At 42.3% G+C, this 17,701-nt stretch overlaps 1 protein-coding gene across 3 annotated transcripts in view; it reads left to right on the top strand.

Moving 5' to 3' along the window:
- The window catches only part of CPXM2 (carboxypeptidase X, M14 family member 2), a 246,824-nt gene that overhangs the window by 35,770 nt on the left and 193,353 nt on the right, over window positions 1–17,701 (top strand). For all 3 annotated transcript variants that reach the window (XM_077947807.1, XM_077947808.1, XM_001082168.5), the window contains exon 4: window positions 13,383–13,522. In XM_077947807.1, the coding sequence (XP_077803933.1) occupies window positions 13,383–13,522 (140 nt within the window). The remainder of the gene's footprint in view (window positions 1–13,382; window positions 13,523–17,701) is intronic.

Genomic DNA, 17,701 nt, shown 5'->3' with positions numbered 1-17,701 from the left:
AATCATGAGTCCTCTCCTCAGTCATTTCCTTAAAAAAATTCTATGGAGCACCTTGATGCCAATATTAGAATCTAATTCCAGTGTTCGCATCCCCTTTTTACCTAAAATGAGGTGGGATACTTGGAAGCAGCCACTGCCCTTGGCTTCATATGTACCCCTGCACGAAGACATGAATGCAATTTTAGAACATTGAACCAACTGAGTTTTATCCTGTGTGACAGCTCATATTCCAGGGCACGTCCTGTACATGTCTCCCTGTACCTTTTGGCCCCAGTGCTCTTGGGGCCCGACTTTGACCAAAGGTGGAGGCCACATTTCTCCTGGCAGGAAGTCTATGGAGTACCTTGGGCAGCACGATTTTCCCAGATCTCACCCGTGCCCGACCTACACCGGCCCGTGGCTGGGCCCTGCACCTGTGTCTTTGACCCTAAGCCTATCTCTCCCTCCAGGCCTTCCCGATTTTCTGTTTTGTTTGTCTGTTTGTTTTTGTTTTTCCTGGTGTGCAAAACCTTGCTGTGACTCTCAAGTTCTTCTTGGGGGCCATATATGTGCTAAGTGCTACAGACGCAAAAATAATCACAGTAGACGTAGTTTCCGAGTCAAGGAATGTCATGTTTGTTCTGATAAAGGGATTTTGTTCTACATCTGGCTTCAAGCAAACAGTCTGGGAGACAGTGTTTGGATGCCAAAACCCTGGAATTTGGGGTATTTGGATTTTTATGGGAATAACAGGACTGAATATTTTAAATTGTGACTCCCTTGAAAAAATCAAAATGAGTATCTATTATGATGGTGATGCACTGTTTGTATTTCTCAAGAAGCTTACAGCGTAGACACCAAGCAGGTAGAAGGGCAATGTGACCTCAAAGTAAAAAGGGTCCAAAACCACCAAAGCCTCCTTGACCCATGAACCACAGATTATTAAGGAACCACAGGGTCATCTGGTTCAGATATAGATTCTGTTCTGTTTGCTATGTGCATTTTTCTTTAATATGTTATGAAATTTCATATGTTGTGTCCTTGAAGCACTAACACAGAATGACCTACACATCTGATTGCCAGGGGACGTGCACATCCAGGAGACGGTCATCCTACCTGTGTACAGTGGGGCAGGTGCCCTGGGGAACCAGCCCCATGAGGCATCACTGGAGCAGGCACAGTGCAGTTATGACTCTGGAGCGGACACACAGGCTCTGGGGGTTGACTGTTGAACAAGCTGAGCCATCACGTGGGTGCTGGAGCTGGCAGGAAAGGAGCCCTGGGTTTATTTTCAGCCAGAAAACTGAGGTTAGGGTCTCAGGTCTGTACTTAGTAGCTGTGGGGTTAGGGCAGGTCACTTAGCTTCTGACTTCAGTTTCCTTATCTCTAAAACAAGTATACATATTTGTTATATAGCTAGCTCTAGGGCCACCCCTGCCTCCCAGCTTGTGCCTTATCTCCCTGACCACTGGCTTGAGTTTCCGCTAGGATCTCCCATGCCCACATCCAGGCAGGGCCCAGAACAGTCTGATTTGAGAGGCATCAGTAGTCACCTGTGTGTCCATTCAGCAGTCATAGCTGCTTCTCCAGTGATGCCTCATGGGGATGGTTCCACAGGGCACCTGCCCCGCTACACACAGGTCAGATGACCATCTCCTGGACGGGCACGGTTGGGAATCAGGTATATAGGTCATTCTGTGTTAGTGCTTCAAGGACACAATAAACGCTGTGTAAGCAGAAAAAGCCAGGAGAGGGAGAGGGAGGAGAGGAAAAAGGAGAGGAGGAGGGAAGGAAAGAATAACAGAGCAGATTCTTTCTTTTTCTTTTCTTTTTTTTTTTTTTTTTTTTTTTGAGACTGAGCCTAGCTCTGTCACCCAGGGTGGAGTGCAGTGGTGCAATCTCTGCTCATTGCAACCTCCAACTCCTGGGTTCAAGCGATTCTTGTGTCTCAGCCTCCTGAGTAGCTGGGATTACAGGCACGCGCCACCACACCCAGCTAATTTTTGTATGTTTAGTAGAGACGGGGTTTCTATGTTGGCCGGGCTGGTCTCGAACTCCTGACCTCAAATGATCCGTCCACCTTGGCCTCCCAAAGTGTTGGGATTACAGGCATGAGCCACTGTGCCTGGCCAGATTATTTCTTTTATTTATTCATTTTATTATAACAACAACACAAAAACACAACACACTCTGGAAACCTTTTATGTACTCAGCACTGTCCTAAGAACTGAGGAAACAACGATGAGCAAAAACAGAAGAGCCCTGAGCACTTAGCAAATATTTACTGGGGGTCTATGATGTGCTGGGCCCTGTTCTAGGTGCTGAGGATGCCTTCATGACCAAAATAAAGATTCTTGCCATCTTGAAGCTTGCGTTCCAGTGCAGGAGGCAAATCAAGGCAGGTGTATTAGTCCATTCTCTCACTGCTATAAAGAAACAGCTGAGACTTGGTAATTCATAAAGAAAAGAGGTTTCATTGGCTCATGGTTCTGCAGGCTGTACAGGAAACAGAGTAGCTTCTGCTTCTGGGGAGGCCTCAGGAAACTTACAGTCATGGCAGAAGGTGACGGGGAGGCAGGCACTGCTTTCATGACCCTAGCAGGAACAAAAGAGTGGGGAGGTGCCATACACATTTAAACAACCAGATCTCATGAGAACTCACTCACTATCCAACACAGTTCTAAGGGGGAGATCCACCCCCATGATCCAATCACCTCCCACCAGGCCCCACCTCCAACCCTGGGAATTACAATTTGATGTGAGATTTGGGCAGGGACCCAGATCCAAACCATATCAGCAGGAAATGTAACAAGTCGTAGTGTTTATTATTATAGTATGTTAGAAGGTGGCACATATTGTGGAGAAAAGGGAAACAAAACCAGTGGACAGCTGGTAGTGGTAGTCAGGGGGCAGGCTCTGGGGAGGTGGCAGCCGCTTTTCAAGAAGGGGATCAATGGGGAGCCAAGGGGGTGTGGGAAGAGCATTCCGGGCAGAGGGGATGGCTCCAGCAAAGGTCAGGGTTGGAAGCATGCTCAGCATAGCCAAGGGGCAGCAGGAGGCTGGAGTGAGCATCAGGGGAGGAGACATGCACCAGAGGTAGTAGGAGGCCTGCCGGCCCCCTGGAAGGACTTTGGCTTTTAACCATGAGCCAATTAGGGGAGCCCTGGAAAGTTCTGGACACAGGAATGACATGCTGTGGCTTACATGTGAAAGGGATCAACCTGGTCGCTGTGTTGACTTTCGGGGAGTAAGCATTGAAGCAGAGGCCTGTTAAGGGGGGTGACTTCAGGCCCTAGACAGGAGATGGTACTGGCTTGAGCCAAGATAGGAGTGATGGAGGAGGTCGGAAGTGGTTGGATTTAGGATATTTTGAAAGTAGGATTTTCTGTTACAGGGCAGATGAGGTTTGAATGAAGGACGCAAGAGAATAGAAGGGAGTTGGGCATATTCCCTGTGCTTTTTAACCTGCAGCTCTGATAATCTAGTAATCTAATGGGGAGATGAAATTACTGAAAAAAAATCCTACCCGTGAATGCATAATTACCATCTGTAATGAGTCCTGGGAAGGAGAGGAGCAGGTGCATTCATTCCCTGGGGCTGCCACGACAACGTTGTAAGCCCAGACAGGGCAACTGTAAACAACAAGCACTGATTCTCTCACAGTTCTGGAGGCTTGAAATCTGAAATCAAAGTGGCAGCAGGGCATCTCTCCTTCTGAAGTCTCTAGGAAAGGGTCCTTCCTTGCCCTTTCCAGTGTCTGGTGGCCTCAGGTGTTCTGTGGCATCCCTGGGCTGATAAATGCATCACCCCAGTCTCTGCCTCCCTGGTCCCTCAGCCTTCTCCCCATGAGCCTCTACATAATCTGCCCTCTGCCTGTGTGTCTCTGTGTTCAGATTTCCTCTTGTTTAAAGACACAGTCATGCTGGATATGCCCATCCTGCTCTAATCTGACTGCATCTTAACTTAGTGCATCTGTACCAGCCCTATTTTTTTTTTTTTTTGAGATGGAGTCTCGATGTGTTGCCCAGGCTGGAGTGCAGTGGTGCGATCTTGACTCACTACAACCTCCACCTCCCGGATTCAAGCAATTCCCCTGTCTCAGCCTCCCGAGTAGCTGGGACTACAGATGCATGCCACCATGCCCAGCTAATTTTTTGTATTTTTAGTAGAGACCAGGTTTCACTGTGTTAGCCAGGATGGTCTGGATCTCCTGATCTCGTGATCCGCCCGCCTCAGCCTCCCAAAATGCTAGGATTGAGACATAGCGCCTGGTCACCAGCCCTATTTCTAAATAAGGTAACATCCTGAGATTCCAGGAATTAGGGCATGAGCCTATTTTGGAGAAGGAGAAACACAATTCAATACTGTCGTTCTGTATGCCCAGTATACCTGCCTCAGGCTAGAACTTGGAGGACTTTCCTGAGGATGGAGTGAGTACTTGGGCTAAATGAAGAAGGATGATAAGTTGAGAGTTTATTGGACAAAGGTAGGCAGAGGGAGAGAAGAACATTCCAGGTCAAAGGGAAGAGTGTGTGCAAAGGCCCTGTGGTGGTAGGGAACATGGTATATTGGAAGGACTGAGACAAAGCTACCCTGTGGTTATGGTGCAATGTCATGGCCAACGGCCATGAGAAAATGAGCTTTCCACCATTAGCCGTCAAGTAAATACAAATCAAAGCCACAATGAGACAGGATACACAGGCACCAAAATGGCTTTGAAAAAAGGATAATATCAAGTGTTGGCAAAGATGTGGGGCAATGGAAACATTCATACAATGCTGAGAATGTAAAGTAGCACAGCCACTTGGAAACCTGTTTGGCAGTATATAGTCAGTTCTTATCTGGGGGATATGTTCCAAGACTCCCAGTGGATGCTTGAAACTGTGGGTAGTACCAAATGCTCTTAGATGCTAGGCATGGATTTCTTTTTTTTTCTCCACAATTTCACAGGTAGAAAATTCATTCTTACTGTAGATCTTAGCATCCTCAGCATACAGTTTTATTTCTTTTTAAAATTAAGTTGAGACCTTTCATCTTTTTCACTTAAAGGAAGCATTTTACTTGTCTCCTGGGCATATCTGAATTACCACTACCAATACCCTTGCATTGTGGGGCCATTATTAAGTAAAACAAAGGTGACTTCAACACAAGCACTGCAATACCAACTCTGATAACCAAGATGGCTGCTAAGTGACTAATGGGCGGCTAAAGTAGTTGGTGTGGATCGCCAAACAAAGGGAGGATTCACAGCAAGTGGAATGGTGAGAAACGGTGTGAGATTTCATCACCCTACCCAGAATGGCACGCGGTTGATAAATTGGTTATTTCTGGAATTTCCCATTTAATATTTTCAGACTGTGGTTGACTTCAGATAATTGAAACTGTGGAAAGAGAAACCACAGATAACAGGAAACTATTGTATTTATTAAAGTTGAACATTCTCATGCACATTGACTTAACAAATTCACTCTCATGCCTAAATGGAAATGTGCTAACATGTGCACAAGAAGACATGAATAGGTGTGTTCATGGCAGCGTTATTTGTAACCCCCAAATAGAAATAATCCACATATATCATAAGTCATTTTTATGTACTACAGTGAAATACTATATGACAGTTAAAAGGACTAAATTACTGCTGCATGCAATTGTCTGGGTGAATCTCCCAGATATAATAAATATTGAGCAGAAGAAACCAGATCCAAAGAGTAGTTACAGTAGATTTCATTTGTATAAAGTTTGAAAATAAGAAAACCAGCCAGAGAAGAAAGAAGTCAGAGCGGTGGTTGTGTCTGCGGGAAGTTAATGTCTGGGAAGGGACACAGGGAGCTTCTGGTGTGCTGCTCATGGTCTACATCTTGGTCTGGATGTGGTTATGTGGGTACATGCAGTTTGTAAAAATTGATTGAGCTGCGCACTTGGGATTTGCACACTTTTCTATACCTATTTTTAAATTAATGAAAACTTTATGAAAAAGCTGCTCTACTAAAGAAGAGAGGTATATTTGATTTAGTCTTTTAAAAGTGAATGTTAGGCCAGGCATGGTGGCTCACGCCTGTAATCCCAGCAATTTGGGAGATCAAAGCAGGTGGATCACCTGAGGTCAGGAGTTCGAGACCAGCCTGACCAACATGGTGAAACCCTGTCTCCACTAAAACTACAAAAATTAGCCAGATATGGTGACTGGCACCTGTAATCCCAGCTAATGAATCCAGGAGGCCGAGGTTGCAGTGAGCCGAGATTGTGCCATTGCACTCCAGCCTGGGTAACAAGAGTGAAACTCCGTCTCAAAAAAAAAAAAAAAAAAAAAAAAAAAAGAAGAGTGAATGTTAAGAATATAATAAATGAAATTAGGTGATAAAGGGGAAGGAGGAGAAGCAGCAGGAAGTAGAAATAATGATTTAATCACTGCCCATAGTAGGGAGTTAATGGGTACTTTCTAAGAAAATATAGAATTAAGTATGTTATGTAAAAGACATAGTTACTAAATCAACCACTAAAACAAAGGTACAGCTCATTAGCATTTTCAGAGGAAATATGCACTTAAAGCAAAAAAAAAAAAAAAAAATCAATAGATAAAAATAAAACAAAGCCACAGGAAGCAATAAAAATAGAATATCTAAGAAACGCGGATGATTCATTCAGACAAAGGACATCTGTCAATGGGCTAAATGGACCTAACTCACCTATTAATAGAAGAAAACTGAAATTGTACCATAAAGCAAGTTTAATCACAGGTCACAGCAGGAACATACTAAACACAAAGGGAATCATACTTGTACCCCCAGTGGCTTCCATGTATTGACTGTATTTTCTGTGACAGGCGCTATATAAAATACCTGTAACTGTGACAGTGGTATTATCACATATTTTATTTCTATCCTCATTTTATAGACCAACTGACCTAATTGGGGGTATTTAAATAATAAGCTGTAGAATGAGGACTTGCACTTGGCCTGCATGGGTTTCTGAGCTGTGCTGCCTTCTTGGAGTGCACAGGAGAATATACACAATCTTTATGGGGTCACTGATAAGTGAATTAATAATTGTTTGAGAATTAAACTTGTTCCCTAGATATACAATGTTAATGGCTAAAGCATTTCACAGATTGTCGTTAAACTGAATTAGAATGTTGATGTGAAAACGTTTGCCTGTTTCTTTTTCAGTTAGTATATTTCTTCATCTTTTCTTCTTTTAAATAGTTAATAAATGGTTTATGGTGTGTTGAATAGATTTTATTTTTAAATATTTTTAATTTTAAACTGTGGATGTTTACTAGTTTCCTTGGCCAATGCAAGGAAATAGTTAAGAAATTGGTTTTGGTTTTAAAAATTTCTTCAAAAACAATGAAGCAAAAACAGTGTTTCTGTGCAGCCTACTTTACTGATGATTAAGGCTGGAATTGGGACAAGGTGCATTGCCAATTTGCAGAAGGATCAGCTGATTGCACCTGGCAAGTTTTATGGGTTTATAGCCATGGTTTATTACAGAGGTTTATTGAAGACAGACATTCAGACCACATGATGGCCATTTTATGGCAGACTACTTACTTTACTAATCAGATGTCACAGCTAGCATTTTTTAGATAACCTCCCCCTGAAAAGGCATTAACTTGCTGATAATCTATAGTTTCAACTATTGCTTCTAAATTTTTTTTCTCAAAAATATTTAAAAATAACTATCCGTTTATCCTGTTTCTGTCCAAATAGCCCTGGGATACGTCTGCAGAGAGGCAGCTGTACGTCAATTATCCTGGAATTGCTAAATAGTTACATTCACTTGGATATGACTTTTTATTTGCTTCCAGATGTTTCTGTGTAGAGGCAGTCCATGATTATGAAATATGTACAGTGCGGATCAGTGACTCACTGCCGCAGAATGATTTTGATATTCACTGTTGTCTCTCTCAGAAAGCAAAGCACTTTGCATAATACCTAGCACGTAGTCAATGCTCTGTAGATACCTGAAAAATGAAAAATAAACAGTAGACATTGTATCAGTCACCCTCTATATCTATGTATCCCTTTCCTTTTGCTTTTTAAAGTTAAAACTTGTTTTAATCAGTTTTATAACAAACATACTTCACATTGCACCCGGCCCCTGACTGCCATCAAGCACTGTGGATGGCACAGCTACTGGAAACTTTTTAATTGTCTCTTGGGGAATTGAAATCTTCAATTCTTTTTTTTTTTTTGAGACAGTCTCACCCTGTAACCCGGGCTAGAGTGCAGTGGTGCCATCTCAGCTCACTGCAACCTCCGCCTCTCAGGTTCAAGCAATTCTCCTGCATCAGCCTCCTGAGTGGTTGGTATTACAGGTGCATACCACCACACCCGGCTAATTTTTTATATTTTTGGTAGAGATGGGGTTTCACCATGTTGGCCAGGCTGGTCTCAAACTCCTGACTTCTAGTGATCCACCCACCTTGGCCTCCCAAAGGGCTGGGATTACAGGCGTGAGCCACCGTGCCTGGCCTGAAATCTTCACATCTAAATAATATGCACATATTGATCTGTATCAATTTATAAATGTGGACTTGATCTTTTAGATCCCTATTCTGGAAGATGAGGCTATCACACATTTTTTTCACCCCTTTCCCCTCTTCCATCTTTCTGATAAAATTGTAGCTCAATTTTTGGGTAAATCTGTATCTAAGGTTTTCATTATTATGACTGAAAATTTTGCTTCCTACTTACTGAACCAAGAAATAATTTAATTCTGAGTCAGGAAATATTTACTTTATATCATTTCTTAACAACTTTTTGTTTTTCTGGACCTGCTTGTATTTTTAAGAACATATTCTTCCCCACCCCCTGCAATAGGTCTGGATCTGAAAATAAAAAACAAAACAACCTTCAGTATCATTTTTTATGCAGCCACATCTGTTCAGTGGTTTTTAGTCCTGTTTTACGTTTTACGTTTCTGTTAGACACCCCTTCAGAAGCCATTTCACCTGCTGCATTTGAATAGGCTACTCTCTGGGTCTCCTACATGGCTACTGTCTTGGATCTTCACCATCATTCTGAGAATTCTCTGCTATGTTGGAACCCTTCATTTCTGGATCTGATATATTCCTCTCTGTAGTGTTCAGCCTCATTTTTTTGGAGTGCGTCCTCTAGTGCAGGGTCCCCAGTCCCCCGTCCACAGACCAGTACCAATCTGTGGCTGGTTAGGAACGGGGCATGCACAGCAAGAAGTGAGTGGCAGGCCAGAGAGCAAAGCTTCGTTTGTATTTACAGCTACTCCCCATTGCTCAAATTATGGCCTGAGCTCCACCTCCTGTAAGATCAGCAGTGGCATTAGATGCTCAAAGGGGCGCAGACCCTATTGTGAACGTGCATGTAGGGGATCTGGGTTGTGCATTCCTTATGAGAATCTAATGCCTGATGATCTGTTACTGTCTCCCATCACCTCCAGTTGAAAATGTCTAGTTGCAGGAAAACGAGCTCAGGCTCCCATTGATTCTACATTATGGTAAGTTGTGTAATTGTATTTCATTATATATTACAATTTAATAATAATAAAAATAAAGTGCACAATACATATAATATGCTTAAATTATCCCAAAACCATCCCCCACCCCCAGTTGGTGGAAAAATTATCTTCCATGAAACCAGTCCCCGGTGCCGAAAAGGTTGGGGACTGCTGCTTTAATAGCTTCATAGAAATGGTATATGAAAAATAGATTTTTTGAGAATGTGTGAATCTGAAAATACCTTTATTTTATCATCATGATTGATAGTTTGGCTGAGTGTAAAAATTCTAGGATGAAAAATCTTTCCCTTTCAAACACTGAAAGCACTGTCCCTCCATTCTTCTAGCTTCAGATGCTGCTATTGAGAATTCTGATGTCATTCTCATTCCTCTTTGTTTCTTTGTATGTGTTCATTTTACTGCTTGTTTCCTCTTTGGAAACTTTTAGAATCTTTTCTTTATTTCTGATGTTTTGAAGTTTCGAAGTGATATTCCTTGGTGTGTGTATTAGTTTTTATGTATACTAGATTCTTTGTGTTTCGGAGACTTAGCTGGAAAGTATAGTTTTTATTTGGTCGTTTTTTCCCCCCTAAAATCCTTTTGGATTTCTTCCTCTGCTTTTCTTCCTTTTCTCCTGTTGTCTATTTTTGTGTTCTGTTTTACTTTTTGTGAGATTTCTTCAACTTTATCTTTTTAGCCTTTCTGTTTTAAAAATAGAAAACCTTTCTATTTTGAAAGTTGCTGACATTTTAAAAATTCCAACTTCCACATTCTTAATTTCTAAGAGCTCTTTCTTGTTCAGTGCTTTTTCCTTCTTTAGAGTATTCTGTTCTTGTTTCATGAAATCAAGACCTTTCTAGAAATATTAATTATAGATTTTTAAAGCCTTTTTTCTGTTCTCTATTATAGTTTGCTTGGTGTTCTATAGCTGGTTGGGGGAAGGAGCTGGAGCATCTCACTCTTTAGTGTGCTGATGCCCCCAGAAGTTACTGTTTTTATCCATCATGGCACCCTTGCCCTCCTCTGTGCCTAGTGTCCCCAGTCCAGAGTCTCTACAGTTTGCTTTCTTTTCAGAGAAAAATTTCAGGTCCTCTGTGGAGTGGGGGTGGAGATATGGGGGAATTAATTTTTTTTGTTTGTTTGTTTTCTTTGATACTGAGTCTTGCTCTGTCACCCAGGCTAGAGTGCAGTGGTGCAATCTTGGCTCACTGCAGCCTTTGCCCCGCTAGTTCAAGTGATTCTCCTGCCTCAGCCTCCTGAGCAGCTAGGATTACAGATGTGAGCCACTGCGCCCAGCCTAATTGTTTTTTTAATACACATTTTGAAGGAATTCCCTGTTGAGTCCTGCCTTGGCCTTACCTCCCAAAGATATCTTGAAACCCAGGTTCTCAGCTTTTCTAAGGTTCTGTGTGGCTTACTTCTTATTGTGCTGTTTTGACATTTGCACTTCCTTCTCTTGCTGAGTCATTTAGGATTCCTCCATCCGATTCTGTCTTCATATATTGTAATTTAGGGCTTTTGTATGTCTTCTGGTTTTATCAGAAATCGAAGTTGTATTTCTGTATCTTGCTTTCTTTCTTTGGGGTTGACTTTTGAGAGAAGAGCACAGAAAACTAACATGTTTATCATCTTGAAACAGAAAAATCCTATTAGATTGATCTTAGACAGTATCAGGTTTTCTCTTTGTTATGGATTTGATAATTCCCACATTTATCTTAAGCAAAATTGAGTCTGTTAGGTACATTGGTGTGCTTTCTTTAAGAAAAAAATGCTGGCCAGGCGCGGTGGCTCAAGCCTGTAATCCCAGCACTTTGGGAGGCCGAGACGGGCGGATCACGAGGTCAGGAGATCGAGACCATCCTGGCTAACACGGTGAAACCCCGTCTTTACTAAAAAAATACAAAAAACTAGCCGGGCGAGGTGGCGGGTGCCTGTAGTCCCAGCTACTCGGGAGGCTGAGGCAGGAGAATGGCGTAAACCCGGGAGGAGGAGCTTGCAGTGAGCTGAGATCTGGCCACTGCACTCCAGCCTGGGCCACAGAGCGAGACTCCGTCTCAAAAAAAAAAAAAAAAAAAAAAAAAAAAAAAAAAGAAAAGAAAAAAATGCATATAATTTAATTTCCTTTATAAAATTACATCACTTCTCCATTTTTTTGGTATTGTAGTAGAAAGATTCATTCCATGTTAGTGACGTTTTCAAGACTAGTGTACCCTTTAAAGAATCAAATCTTTTATTTCAACAGTTTTTAATTGAAATTTCTCCAAAATTTATCAGTGATTTCTCTACATTATTAAAGAGAAAGAGATGAATGCATTCTTCTCCTGGTTTCTCAGAGGCATCATCTGAATATCATTTATTGCACGATGGTATAATTTTGTAACATCTCAGGGGCTGGTACCTCCTCTTTCACTGAATTCTCCCAGGCACTTGCTTTTTAAATTCATAATCGATTTTGCAGAGGTGGCTGTCACTTCCCAATGAGTCATCTTTGGAAAGAGCTCTCCATTCCCCTGACACTGTGCTACATTTAATTGACTGTCCAGTGTGCTCAGAAAGAACTGAGATTGGCAGCAGAAGCAAAATATTCAGGCTGGCAAAACTAGGAGCCTTAAATTTAATTTCAAATCCTGGTCAGTAGACTTTGATGGACAGTTCCTTCCAGTTTCCATGATTCTATAGGGTACATGTCTCAGGCTATGTGGCAGTTCTATTCTTATCTGCTAAGCCTTAGATGTCTAACACTGTACTGTGGTTTTGTCCTGATACAACGCTTATGTTAGCTGGTGCAGTGATGGATAGAGTTTTGCTCAGTGCAATCTTTGGCCAAGTTGTTCACTCCTATAGCTGGACTCTTAATTGCACATTTCCATTGCCCATTCTAAGGCTGTCCCCAGAATTTGAGCGGAAAGTGCTCAGAGATAGGGAAGATGAGCTGGTTGATCATTTTTATCATTCAGACTTTTTTTTTATCTGATCATAAGAAATAGCTTTGTGAAATAGCCATGGAAAAATAGGGTAAATAAACGAGGATGCTTCACTTGGTTCAAATGTCCTTTTTGGGAGGTGAGGAGTCAGTGAATTATCTCTTCACATGGTGATAATATAGAGAAAATTCCAGAGCAAAAACTTTACCTATCTTGGAAATTCAGATCAAAAGAATTTTTGAGCAAGGCATGGTGGTGTGTGCTTGTAGTCCCAGCTATTCAGAGGACCGAGGAGGGAGGATCATTTAAACCCAGGAGTTTGAGGCCAGCCTGGGCAACATAGCAAGGCTCCATCTCTGAAAAAACAAGAATTTTTGGTAGTAATAGCAACTGATACTGAACACATAAAATGACTTAAACACTAACAAACAAATGTTCACTGGATAAACTTACCCTTCAACGCCTAGTTCAAGTATCACCCTGGTCTTGGGGCTTTCTGTCTATGGGCGGCCCTACACTAAGTTAGGGATTCTGTCCTTAAATGCTCCCACAGCGGTTTGCTCATATTCCTGAAATAGCACCGGCCCCACTGTGTTCTAATTCATCTATTTTCACATCTTTCTTCCTGCTTAGATAGCGAGGTTCTGGGAGGGAACGATTCACCTTTGCGTCCCCAGCACCTGGTGTGCGTGGGCTGCTGTGTGGGAGATGGTTTATGTGTGCTAGATGAATGAGTAGTAGGAGTACTCATTAAATTTCATCTTTCACACTGGGCAAAAAGAGGACATGGTGTATTGAAATATTTTCAACTTGTGGATACGAAGCATCTCCCTTTTATGATTTAGGGTAAGACATTCAGGGCACAATTATTTTTTTCTTTAACACCTTCCTCACTTTCTTCTCCTATCCTCCCTCCCTTCCTCTCAGTCTCAGGAAAAGGTGTGTCTTAATTTTCTTCAATTAAGAGTCTTTTTGAAGAACACCCCTTTCTTTCTTTCTTTCTAGGCGGGCATTAATGAAAATGATTTTTATGACGGAGCATGGTGCGCGGGAAGAAATGATCTCCAGCAGTGGATTGAAGTGGACGCCCGGCGCCTGACCAGATTCACTGGCGTCATCACTCAAGGGAGGAACTCCCTCTGGCTGTGAGTGTACCTGGACATGTGCTTTCTGGAGCCTGTTTTGGGTCTCACTTTTGAGGGTCTGGATAGACACAAGGAAGTTGCAGAGAGGTGTTTGGTGATGGGCAGTAGAAGGGGAGAAAATTGGAATATGAACAGGAGGCCAGGCTCACTGTCGACACATTCTCCTGGAAGGAAGGTGCGTCTCAGAACGACACCCTCCCCCTGCACAGGAGTGGAAAGAAAGATCTGCACCAGGTGGTTTAGGCAAGTGGCTGCTGTCTTGGCTCTGGGACGAGATATTGGTGTCCTGACTGGTGGCCAGGGCACAGCCCAAGGCAGGACCTCTGGACAAGCAGTGAGTACACAGTTCTGGAGTCGAGGGCATGAATTGTCCAGATCCTAGGGAGAAGGACTGGAAGTCTAGGTTCCTGACTGAAGGACCACCGGAGAAGTAGTGAAGGTCAAGGATGACACAGCTTGAGGCCTGCGAATGAGAAGGGGTTCCATTTCTCAGAATTTCACTCAGGACCAAGGCTGGGACAGTGAAAAGTGTGACCTGATTGTAATCCCAAGAGAGATGGGTTGCAGCCCCTGAAAACCCCCTGTCTCATGACATATGCATACAGTGGAACATATTATTCAGCCTTAAAGAGGAAGGCATGCTGCCACATGCTACACGTGGGTACAGCTTGGGGTCGTTCTGCTGAGTGCAGTATGCCAGTCACAAAAGACAAACACTGCGTGATTCCACTTCCATGACGACCTAGAGCAGTCAGATGTATAGTGGCAGAAAGTAGAATGGTGTTGCCAGGGCTAGGAGGAACTGGGAATTGGGAGTTAATGTTGAAGAGGTACAGAGGTTCAGTATAGGTTGATGAAAAGTTCTGGAGATAGATGGTTGCAAATGTGAATGTACTTAATACCACAGAACTGTACAGTTAAAGATGGTTAAAATGATAAATTTTATGTAATGTTTATTTTACAATAAGCAAGCAAAAATACATGAACAAAATCACCCCGTCGACCTCGGCTCAGGGCTGGTTGTGGAGACCGAGGCAGAGCTGCATCTGTGAGGGATGTCGTGTGGCTCCAGCCATGTGGACGGTGGTCATGCAGAGCTTGGAGGCTTTGTGGAGGGGCGTAGTAGAGTCAGCAGGACCTCGGGTGCTTTCTGAACGTATACAAGAAATCTTCAAATTCTTCTAACATCTGCCTACATTGAGAAGCCAAGATCACAAATGTCCCACGCGTGAACATTAGGAAACTGTGATATTTGTGAGCTCAGATCCCTCCCGTCTGCAGTCCTCCCCAACGCTCCCATCTATACTGCACTCTGAAAGCTCATGTCTTACCATCTTTCAATATTTACTAATTACTTGGCAATCAAATAAAATCAGAGTTTAATTTGCTGACTAGATTAATTTTAATTTCTGGAAGGTCAACATTAATAAATAAAGTGGGATAAGTGAGATGAACCTGGCATCTGTGCTCACATTTAAACACCTGTCATTGTCCCTGCAAAGGGGACTTTCTTATGCAGTGACAATTGTCAGGCAGTGACTCATCATCTATTTTACTCTGAATTTTTTTTTTTTACTGTAAAGACAATATTATAACATCCAGCAAAATTTTAAAACATTATGCATGATTCCGTGGTCCTTATGCTAACAGATTTTTTTCTCCCATATTGCAATCATGTTACATATCCAGTTATTTTATTTTTAACTTAAAGACATATCAGTAACATTTTTCATGCTGTTACTCAGGCTTTGTAATGATCATTTTTAATGGCCTGTAATTTACTCAGCCACACCTCCATCACCGTCTCAATTTTCTATTATCACATATCATGTTGTGAGAAAGCATTTTCATACTTTTTCTTCATTAGAATTCTTTTCTGTGAATACATTTTCAGAGCTCGAATAATTTGTGCATTTTGACAACAGTTGGTTATGCATTTATGCCATTTTGTGTATTGCATTTTATTTGCCTTGCTTTTCAGTAGCGTTTGTGTATGTATTTGTTGATTTTTCCTCTGTGGCATGCGTTTTGCTTTTAGCAGTAGCTTATTCCCATAACAATTGTTTTCACTGTTGATATTCTGAAAGGCAAGAATTTATGGGGGCAGTTGGGTTGCTCAGGAAAAAATGGAAACTTAAAACAAAAGACTGTTTTGAGATTATCCATGGGGATTTTTGCCTTAATGTTTGCATGTTAAGCTGTCTGGCCACTGTCCTTAGAGACCCAGTAGTCGGGTTATTATTGGATTAGAAAATAAGTGAAAGGTAAGTATAAAGCTCACATTCCATTTCAGCTAGAAACACAAGAAGGTTTGGGGTAAGCAAGGAATTGCAGTGGAACAGTATCTTTCCTTGGCTCAAACAGCACAGGAACATCTCACAGGGAAGGCAAGGGATAGAATTACTTTAAGAGTTTATTTTTTTAAATGTATTTCAAGCCAAATTATTCTCCAGGAACAATGAAAAGAAACCTGATGAGTTTTGGTTTGTCTTATCTCTTGGAATAGTACTATCTCCAGTGAGAACTGAAGAGGAAATGGGATTAGGATACATCTTGGTATCTGAGCCTTTTTCTATCTCAGTATGTCCAGAAAACATGTCAAAAATGAGTATCATTCAATACTAACAGCGAGGAAGGCAATAGTCATCTCCCTTTCTCTCTTGGCATGACCCATCCCCACACTGCTCCCAGTACAGACGGCTATGGTACCATTTTTAATATTTCTATTGATTGGTTTTCATGTTTCTTCCCACTAGTCTGTGATTCCCTTGATGGCAGATCCATGTCTTGGCAGTCTTTATTCCTGGGACCTTACCCAGGACCAGGCGCCTATTAGATGCACAAGAAATAACTCTTTAATGAATGGGTATCAATATGAAGTAAAGAGTCGACAAAGACTCATTCACATGGAATGGTAATGAGCTAACTGATCTATGACGATACATGGATGAGCATTTATTTATATTATACATGTAAGGGGGGAATGTGGAGGGGTTCGGGAAGAGAAGGTTGAGAAGCCACAGGTGTGTGGAGCTGGACAGCTCCTGTAGAGCGGCCGCCGCGTCAGGGCTTTCGGCCCTTGCTGGTTTCGAGATTTCTCTTCTGTGACCCTCAGTTTCCCGTTCTCTAAAAATGAGATAACTACTCTCTATCTCATAAAGATGTGGTGAGAGTAAAATTAAATTACGATGTTTTAAATGAGCCAGCACATAATAAGTGCACAGTAAGTGGTAGCTGTTCCTGCCACACGTCTTTGGGTTTATCTGTAACCGCAGTTTTCAAGCTTTATTTTTAGGTATAGATTCTTCTGTCAAATAAAATCTTTCTTGGAAATATTTAGAAAATATAGACAGAGAAAGCTGCTTTGCATGAATCTGAGGATTTGGGGACAGTCACCTGCCTGGTCCTCCCCTCTTCTTCCTCACAGGAACACCTCAGAGGACAAATTGGTAGAAGTATCTGTGTGTAGGAGCCTAGTAAATAGCTCGAGGGGGGTCTGCGCAGGTTACTGTCCTGCACACTCCCCCGGTGCCCGTTGTCACTTCCCAGGTCCTGCAGGGTCGCAGGCAGAAGTGGAATTCACACCAAGACAAGCCATGGCAGAGCTGGAATTAGAGTTTGAGTTTTCTAGTTAAGTGTGCGGAGCGTACCCTCATCTCACAGTGTGTTGCATTTTGGTTGGTAATGTTTCAGAAATGGAAAGGGAGGAACTTGCCAGCCTGGTAGATTTTTCCAAATGGATGTTGCTATTCAGAGTGACTTCTAGCTGGCTATTGAAATACAGAAAGACTTGACTAGCAGTTGGAGTTACAATATACACTTAAGAAATAAACTTTTCCTTTATAGGACGTTTATAGTTGGATTTTATTTTATTTTATTTTTTAGATAGAGTCTTGCTTTGTCACCCAGGCTGGAGTGCAGAGGTGTGATCTCAACTCACTGCAGCCTCCACTTCCCAGGCTCAAGTGTTAATACTCAGCTTCTTGAGTAGCTGGGATTACAGGCACCTGTCACTGTGCCCAGCTAATTTTTGTATTTTTAGTAGAGACGGGGTTTCACCATGTTGGTCAGGTGGTCGTGAACTCCTGGCCTCAGGTAATACTCCCACCTCGGCCTCCCAAAGTGCCTGGATTGCAGGCATGAGCCACCATGCCTTGCCCTATAGTTGGAATTTTAAAA

This window comes from Macaca mulatta, chromosome 9, assembly GCF_049350105.2.
Source record: "Macaca mulatta isolate MMU2019108-1 chromosome 9, T2T-MMU8v2.0, whole genome shotgun sequence".
NCBI classification, from domain to species: Eukaryota; Metazoa; Chordata; class Mammalia; order Primates; family Cercopithecidae; genus Macaca; species Macaca mulatta.
The sequence above is the reverse complement of the archived record's forward strand: the minus strand, read 5'-3'. Positions and strand labels throughout refer to the sequence as shown.